Genomic DNA, 8962 nt, shown 5'->3' on the forward strand with positions numbered 1-8962 from the left:
CATTGAGAACATAATTACTAATCCAACCTCTGGAATTAAAACGAGATCTCAATTAAAGAATCTGTGTGCTTTTGATGCTTTTTTATCTCTTATTGAACCTAAAAATGTTGATGAGGCTTTGCAGGATGCAGACTAGGAGAATGCAATGCAAGATAAACTCAATCAGTTTGAAAGAAATCAAGTTTGGCATCTAGTTCCAAGACCCAAGAACAGATCAGTAATTGGCACTAAATGGGTCTTCAGAAACACTTAATGAAGATGGAACTATTACAAGGAACAAGGCAAGGTTGGTGGTTCAAGGTTATAGCTAGGAGGAAGGCATAGAATATGATAAGACATTTGCTCTAATTGCAAGATTGAAAGCAATAAGACTCCTCATAGCCTTTGCAGCACACATGGAATTTACTCTTCACCAGATGGATGTTAAGAGTGCTTTATTAAATGGCTACTTAAAGGAAGAAATGTTTGTTAAACAACCTCCAAGGTTTGAAATCAAGGAGTGTCCGGATCATGTATACAAACTAGACAAGGCTCTCTATGGACTCAAGCAGGCTCCTAGAGCATGGTATGAACGACTATCCAAATTCCTGCTTGAACATGGCTACAAGAGAGGTAAAATTGATAGCACTCTATTCTTGAGGTAAAAAGGTAAGGATCTTCGTGTAGTACAAATATATGTTGATGACATAATTTTTGGGGCAACCACTGAAAAACTAAAGAATTTGCTAAACTTATGGGGAGTGAATTTGAAATGAATATGATGGGTGAACTTAATTTTTTCTTAGGCTTACAAATTAAATAAAACTCAAATGGAACCATGATCTATCAGCAAAAATATGCAAAAGGGTTGACTAAGAAGTTTAAAATGGAAGAATCAAAGGAAATATACACTCTTATTGCAACAGCCACAAAATTGGACATAGATGAACCTGGTTCATCTGTTGATCAGAAGTTGTATAGGGGTATGATTGGTGCACATTTGTATCTTACTGCTAGCAGACCTAACATTAGTTTTATGTAGGGTTTTGTGCTCGATTTCAAGCAAATCTAAAGGAATCCCACTTGACTGTTGTCAAGAGAATATTGAGATACTTGAAAGGCACGACTGACCTTTGTCTTTGGTATCCAAAAGTTAGTAACTTTAACCTAGTGAGATATGCTGATGCTGACTATGCAGGTTTTCTTGTGGATAGGAAGAGCACCTCAGGTATGTCACACTTCCTTGGTTCATGTCTTGTGTCATGGGCTATTAAGAAGCAAAATTCAGTGGCCCTATCTACTGTTGAAGCTGAGTATGTTGTTGTTGCTTCCTGTTATGCTCAATTATTGTGGATCAAACAGTAGTTGATGGATTTTGGTATTGAAGTTGGGTGCATCCCAATTTTCTATGATAACACTAGTGTTATTAGTATGACTAAAAACCTGGTTCATCATAAGAGAACTAAGCACATAGATGTTAGACACCATTTTTTGAGGGACAACTATGAGAAATGACTGATTACTATAGAATTTTGTGCTACTGATAAACAGATTGCTAACATCTTCACAAAAGCACTTAGTAGGGAGCACTTTGAAAGGAACAAGTTAGAATTAGGGATGATTAAGATCACCTAATGGGACCAATTCAGAATACACAATGAAAAAAAATTATTTTTGGTTAGAAAATCTGAAACTTGTGTAAATATCTAGATTAATCTTTGCTCAGTCTCATACAGTAAATAATATACTCATATGACATGTGTTGATATGACTTATTGATCTCTAACAAAATTTTCTCTATTTTGGTAAAATGAGGCATGATCAAGAGGATTCTTAGTGAAGAACCTGGTTCATCAGTACTGGTTCATCTAAATAACGATGTATGTATTCTCCTCTCTACACAATTAGAAATATTAATATTTAATTTATGAGTAGAGTCCTGCCTATGTTTAAAGACTTCAGAAAAACTATCCTTTTGCGATTGAACCAGTTCCGTCCCAAACTAGAATCCTCACCGTGTTAGAACGCCTAGATTCTAGGGAAGCCTAACCGTCTATTCAAACTAAAAATTCAGGGTGATTAGACTCATATTTGACTACTAAAAGCTGTCGTTGTGCATTAAATACACCTTCTCCTTTAAATTCATCATCACCACCACTGCCACTCCTCCAAAATTTCCATAACCGTCGAAAATTTTCTCTCTTCTCTCCTCTTCGCTTCTAAAAATTCTCCACACCCATCCCCTTTTCTCACTAAATTAGCAAAGATGACCAACCCCCAAGATAACCCAGGCACTCCTCCACAACCTACCCCCTCTGATTCCTCCACTTCTCCTCAACCCAGCACAACCCCCCAACCTAGGAGAAGGCAAGTGAAGATGCTTGCTCGAAAAACTGTAGCTATATGTGTGCTTTCAAAGAAATTGAATGCAAAATTAAAGGCTAGCCAAGCCCAAGAATCTGAAAACTCAGATGACTCTTTCAAATTTGCGAGTGAGGGGGAAGGAACTGGGTCTTCTGATTCTGAGAATACTCAAAATCCCCCTTCTGAGGTACGTTCTATTCTATTTGAAAATTTGGAAAATAGGTTTGTCTTAGTTGGGTCTGTTAGGAATGTGGAAACGCTTGAGTCAAGAAGAAGATGATGTAAAAATAAAAGTGAAAAACTACTAAGAAAAAGAAGGCTACTTCTCCAATACATGCTGAGATTCCTCTTCCAAAAGGAAGGGCTACAAGGAGTAAGGTGAAGCAGAGTGAGGATGAGTTACAAAAGGCCATGGCAGAAAGCAAAAAGAAAAGAATGGACAAAGGGAAAGCTAAGGCTGCAGAGCCTGCTGAGGCTGTTGATGTGGATGTGATGGACCCAGTCCATCAAGATGAACATGTGACTGTAGATGTGGAGGTTCAGGCCCCTAAGCCCAAGAAAACCAAGACTTTTTTGAAAAAGTCTTCATATGTTTCCAAGGCTGCTGAACCTTCTTATTTGGCTAAAAGAACAAGGTCTGCCGTGAAAGCCAAACATGTTAAGGTTACTGAGGAAGAAGATTGGAGTGGTGAAGAAAAGGGTGAATCTGATTATGAACAAGATAAGTTGGCCAAGTTTGGCAAACAAAGAATTTTGAAGGGTAGACTGTTGAAGGATTTGGAGGAACCAGGGATGGTTCATTTGGTTGATGCTCTAGATGTTCAGGGCTAGAAGGACACGGTCCTTCAGTTGGATAGTAGGCTGGCAAGGAATAAGATCATTGAATTCATGGCCAATGCAGAGGTCAAGGATGGCAGATTTACCAGCCAGGTGAAAGGTGTTCAAATGACGTTTGATGCAAAGGAGTTGGGTGAGATCCTTGGTATCCCTTCTGACGGTATGATGACTACACAAGGCAAAGATGGCCAAGTTTGGACTCCCTTCCTACTGCCCTTGCAATCACTAGGAAATTTTGTGATATCACAGAAGTGAATGAGGCCAAGGTTGTGCATAAGAGTGAAATGAAGTCATGCCACAAAGTCTTGTTTGAATTTGTCAACAAGTGCTTTCTGCCTAGGCAGGAAAGAAGACACATTGCTAACTACATGGATTTGGTTTTGATGGAGTGTATTGATAGTGGACGGCAGATCAGCTGGCCTGCATTTATTATCAAGCTATTGGATAGGGTTATCAATGGCTCCAAGGCACATGCCACTCCTTATGGGTTTATTCTGACTACTATTATTGATCGTTGCAAGGTGCCACTGAAGAAGTGGAAGATGGACACATACAAAAACCATTTTGGAATCAACACTTTAATTGCTTGTGACTATGAGGTCAATGCCATTCCCAATGAACCTGGTTCATCTAAAAAGACACCTATCAATAGCAAGGTCAAAGCTCTAGTGCATGAGAGTGGGGCAAAGGATGCTGAGATAGCTAGGCTGAAGGCTCGTTTAACAAAGGTTGAATCTGAGAGAGATGCTCTCAGAACTGAGCTCACAAAGGAAAAGGAGAAGAATGATGGAATTCTTCAAGACATGCTGCACCTTCTCCAAGCCAAGAGCCAACCCTTTACTTCTTCCAAGCCTTAAGTTCTTTAGCCTTTAGTTCCTGAACCTTGTCTAGACCTTTCAGTGACCTAGATTAGGGATTTTTTCTTGTTTTGCTCATGTTTTGACTATTTTTATTTCTTTTTGTGGATTGTGGTAGAATCATATTCTCTATCAATGAAGTTTTTGTTTTAGTTCTTGTTGACTATCTATATTTCCTTGATAGTTTGAATATGTTTGGTTGATTACTGATGATCAATCCATGATTGCACTTGTAGTTGCCCTAGTGGCCATGAGTAATTGTTAAAATTCTAGGGACCACACTGTGTTTATGAAACTTTTCTATGATGCCAAAAGGGGGAAGAGATATTGTGCTTTATATTCTGAATAAGTGATATTTATAACATAATGAACCTGGTCCTTGATGATAAGTAAAAAAAAAATCTAATTTTGCATTGATGAATAAGCTGAGTTCTGACAAGGCCTAAGTGAGTGAAAAGCACAGAGTTTGTCATCATAAAAAAAGGAGAATTTTGGCCCAAGTAAAGGTGAATTTTGAAGACTAACAAAGGAACTCAGACATGGACCAGATCCAACTTAGTGAACCACAAATTTGGTCAACTCAAGCATGTGAGATGCACGTAAAGGAGATAAACCTCGCTCACCAGAAGTGATATCTCCTAATCCTGATCGAAAAGGTTGCATATTAGATAAGGAGAAATACTCCTTACACAAAGAGAACATGACTTAAGAGAAGGATAGAGTTATAGGATGAGATCAACTAGAACTCTTTCACCAAGAAAGAGTAGCATCAGAATTCTAGTCAATCTCTATTTACTAACTCCACAAATATCAGTGTTATTCTCTTTTACATGTAATGCACGTAAGTAGAAGTAAAACGTGAATTGAGAGCAAAATAGAAAGGCAATTTTGCAAGCAAATTGTGTGTGATTCAAGAGTGCAAACCTGAAACTACTTGAACAAGATAGAATAACCAGTTCCAAGTGTTTGTCTTTTATTCTAGTTCAATTATAGTATGTGTTTTCATATTGTACCTTTCAGCTTATCAAGAAGCAATTGTATCATGTACTTAGAGTTTTCAAGTTAGAGTTAACTTGAAGTTGTCGCAACAGTTGATGATGTGTGCTACGACGAGATTAAAGTTAATCCTAGTTTTACAAAAGAGTTTTTGTAAATGCAGTTTTTGGCTCAGTTATTTTAAGGGAGAATTTGGGAAAATCCTACTGGAAAGTAGGTTGTGGTTTTCACCTTTTGAGCTAGGTATTTTCCACGTAAAATCTTTGTGTTCTTTAATTTATGTACTTATTATTCCGCAACAGCAGTAGTTGGAACACATAGAAGAACCAGGTCCTTCTATAATCAGGTTAAGCAAAAAATTGGACATCGCACAAATCAGCTCCCCTCTTGTATGATATTGAAGTATAAAACATCAGTCATCCTCGTCTGTGACTTCTCCTCCTCAAGCATTTGTTTCTCTGTGTCAATCCGTAGAATATGTCATCGTCGTTTAGGTCATAGTGGTAGTCGTATTTTTTCTAGTCTTAGGAACCATAACCTTATTACGTTACTAAATTCTTTTTGTCTTTCATGCAAGTTTGGGAAGTCTCAACATTTGTCCTTTAGTTTAGTTTCTCATTGTAGTTCTTTTCCTTTAGATATTATTCATTCCGATGTTTGGAAGACATCTGTTTTATTCTTTCTTTTTTATGATCTTTCTCGATTTACATGGCTTTATCCTATGATGAGAAAATCAAATTTTTTTTAGCATTTTTGTGCATTTCAAAAACTCGTGGAGAATACTTAAAATTAAAAAATTTCAAAGTGATGGAGGCAGTGAATTTGATAACAAGGCTATACTACAACACTTTTCTAACTTGGGTATTTCTTTTCATAAATCATGCCCAGATGCTCCTCAACAAAATAGGGTGGCTGAACGAAATCATCGCCACATAATTGAATGGTGCATACCATCCTTACGAATGCTCATTTGCTATCTCAATTTTGGGTTGATGCTGCTTTTTACGCTGTTTATACTATTAATAGATTGCCTACTCCCATTTTGAAAGGACTTTCTCCATTTGAAAATCTTTTTCATACACCTGCAGATGACAGTTTTCTTCGATTTTTTGGTTGTGAATGTTTTCCAAATATATCTGCTCAAGTTTCTCATAAGCTTCAGCCACATTTTGTCCAATGTTTTTCCTAGGTTATGCTTCTAATTATAAAGGATATCGATGCCTAGATCCTACATATGGTCGTGTTTATATCAGTCAACATGTTGTCTTTCATGAATTAGTTTTTCCATATCCTAAATTGCCTTATCCCTCTACTGTCCCTTCATCCAATGGCTCTTATGAGATTCTTGTAATTATTGCACCTTTATCCCTTTTACAACAAGATATCTAATCTAAGTCAAGTATGTCTCCTTCTAAGTCGTCTTCTCTACCTCCCTCAAGAGTTTCTTCCTCGTGCTCTACATCCAGCTCTATGGATCACATGTCCATCAGAGGTTCTTCTACTGAATGTTGCTCCAATGTTCTCTCTTCTTCTGCACCTATCGTTATTTCTTCGTCTGCACTTACATCACTGCCAACTACCATTGCTTTTCCTCCTACTTCTATGCCTCCTGCTCATTCAATACACACTCGCTCCAAGTCTGGTTTTTCGAAACCCAAACAAATATTTTCTTTGAACACTATTATTCAAGAAATTGAACCCTCTTATTTTTCTCAGGCAGTAAAAAGTCTGAAGTGGCAGCAGGCCATGACAGATGAGTTCAATACACTTTGAGCAAATAATACTTGGGTTCTTGTTCCTTTTCAACCTCACATGAACTTAATTGTTTGTAAATGGGTTTATCGTATCAAATATAATTCGGATGGGTCACTTGAGCGATACAAGGCATGACTTGTAGCACAAGGATTTCATCAGCAACCTGACATTGATTATCATGAAACTTCTAGTCCTATTGTTCGTGCTACCACTATTTGTATTGTCCTCTCTCTTGTTGTTTTTTTTCTTGGCTTATTCGTCAACTTGATGTTTAAAATACTTTTCTGCATGGTGTTCATAATGAGGAAGTCTTTATGAAACAACCTCTAGGTTTTACTCATCCTAATTATCCTCGTCATGTTTATAAGCTAACCAAAGTGCTGTATGGTTTGAAGCAGGCACCACAGGCTTGGTTTCATCGCTTTAGTTCATTTCTCATGGCTCATGATTTTATTTGCAGAAAATCAGATACGTCCATATTTATTCATCATTTATCGTCTGGTATCCTTATTTTATTACTTTATGTTAATGATATTTTTTAAATGGTAGTCATTCTTCTCTTCTCGATCACTTCATTAGTTGTCTCTCTAGACAATTTGCCATGAAAGACTTAGGTAATCTTCATTACTTTCTTAGTGTTCAGGCAGTTCGTTCTTTTGATGGTCTTCATCTGTCACAATAAAAGTATATTTCTGATTTGCTTCTTAAATTTCACATGCATACATGCAAACCGGTTCACACCCCTGTTGCTTCTCGCACTTCTCTTTCTATGATGGATGGTGAGTTACTTTCAGATCCTAGTAAATATAGAAGTATGGTTGGCACTCTCAATACATAACTATGACTCATCCAGATATTACATATGTTAAAATTGTTTCACAATTTGTGCATCCACTTACTACTCATCTGCATTGTGTAAAGCGTACTTTCAGGTATTTACAGGGTACCATCACATATGGACTCTTCTTACGTGCCTCCTCATCCACCTCTTTTTTTATTTTAGCCTATTCGGATGCTGATTGGGCTGGTTGTCTTGATAGTCGATGCTCTACTACAGGGTTTGCAGTATTTTTAGGCTCTAATCTTATCTCATGGCGTGCAAAGAAGCAACCAACAGTCACTAAATCTTCTACAGAGGCTGAATATAGAGCTATCACTTATATTGTTCCTGAGACATCTTGGATCCGTAATATTCTTCGTGACATCGCGCCCTATCTCCGTAACTCGGTTCATGTTCTTTGTGATAATGTGAGCTCTACATATATGTCTCGTAACCCTGTGTTCCATGACCGCTCCAAACACATTGATGTTGATTTTCATTATGTTCGTGAAAAAGTTGCTCAAAGGGATTTTGTTGTTCGATATGTGTCAACTCAGTTATAATTTGCTGTTATTTTCACAAAAGATTTATCATCATCTCAGTTTAGCTTCTTATGTGACAATCTGTCTGTCATGTCTGTCAGTCCAGATTGAAGGGGCGTATTAGGACTCTAAGAATTTATCTAATATTTGTAAATTTTCCATGTATGTGATACACTCTCTCTCTATATATATATATATATGCTTTTTACATTGTCAGTGTAATTTAGCATATAGTAGCAGATTAGTTACAATTTATAATTGATTAGCAATTAGTGTTCATCGTAGAAATTAAAATTTTACTTTGTGAGTACCTTATCAAAGACCTGATTGTAGTAAATTTTAAGTTTGATGCGATAACTAGCTAAAGAATATGTCACAACTCACAAGTGATTCTTATCTTCTTATTCTTTGCACAGACAAGAAACTACTCCAATTCAAACTTTCAATAACTAACTAAATATATTATTCATAGCCACCGATCATTACTTAAGATAAAAGCTAAGGTGAACGATATCACACAAAACTTCAAATTCTAATAAATGATTGTTGAGACCAATTTCGAGAGTATTTTGCATTATTTTGGTCAACAATTGCAAGAAAACTACATCAAATTGGCCAGTATTATTACTATAGCTTCTTTCTTATTCTCTTTCTTTCTTCTTCTCTAATGGCCTGACCTGGATTTCAAGATACTAGCCTAAAGTTTGACGAACTAGATTTCAGGATACAAGCCTAAAGTTTGATGGTTCAACTTTAGGACACAGTTTCCTGAAATTTGAACTACAACAATTGAACTGCATAATTGAACATCA

At 36.8% G+C, this 8962-nt stretch overlaps 1 protein-coding gene across 1 annotated transcript; it reads left to right on the plus strand.

Moving 5' to 3' along the window:
- The first annotated feature begins 865 nt into the window (after positions 1 to 865).
- On the plus strand, positions 866 to 1344 carry LOC138876358 (secreted RxLR effector protein 161-like). Its single transcript, XM_070155271.1, has 2 exons — positions 866 to 962; positions 1022 to 1344. Exons 1-2 carry the CDS (start codon positions 866 to 868, stop codon positions 1342 to 1344), a joined length of 420 nt encoding a protein of 139 aa, XP_070011372.1.
- The last annotated feature ends 7618 nt before the right edge of the window (positions 1345 to 8962 follow it).

This window comes from Nicotiana sylvestris, chromosome 8 (genome assembly GCF_000393655.2).
Source record: "Nicotiana sylvestris chromosome 8, ASM39365v2, whole genome shotgun sequence".
NCBI lineage: Eukaryota > Viridiplantae > Streptophyta > Magnoliopsida > Solanales > Solanaceae > Nicotiana > Nicotiana sylvestris.

Excerpts from the sequence above, each read along its gene's own strand:
- LOC138876358 (XM_070155271.1), top strand. The coding sequence starts at position 866 with ATGGAAGAATCAAAGGAAATATACACTCTTATTGCAACAGCCACAAAA. Across the intron at positions 963-1,021 it reads TGATCAGAAGTTGTATAGGG|GGTTTTGTGCTCGATTTCAA; the intron begins GTATGATTGGTG and ends AGTTTTATGTAG.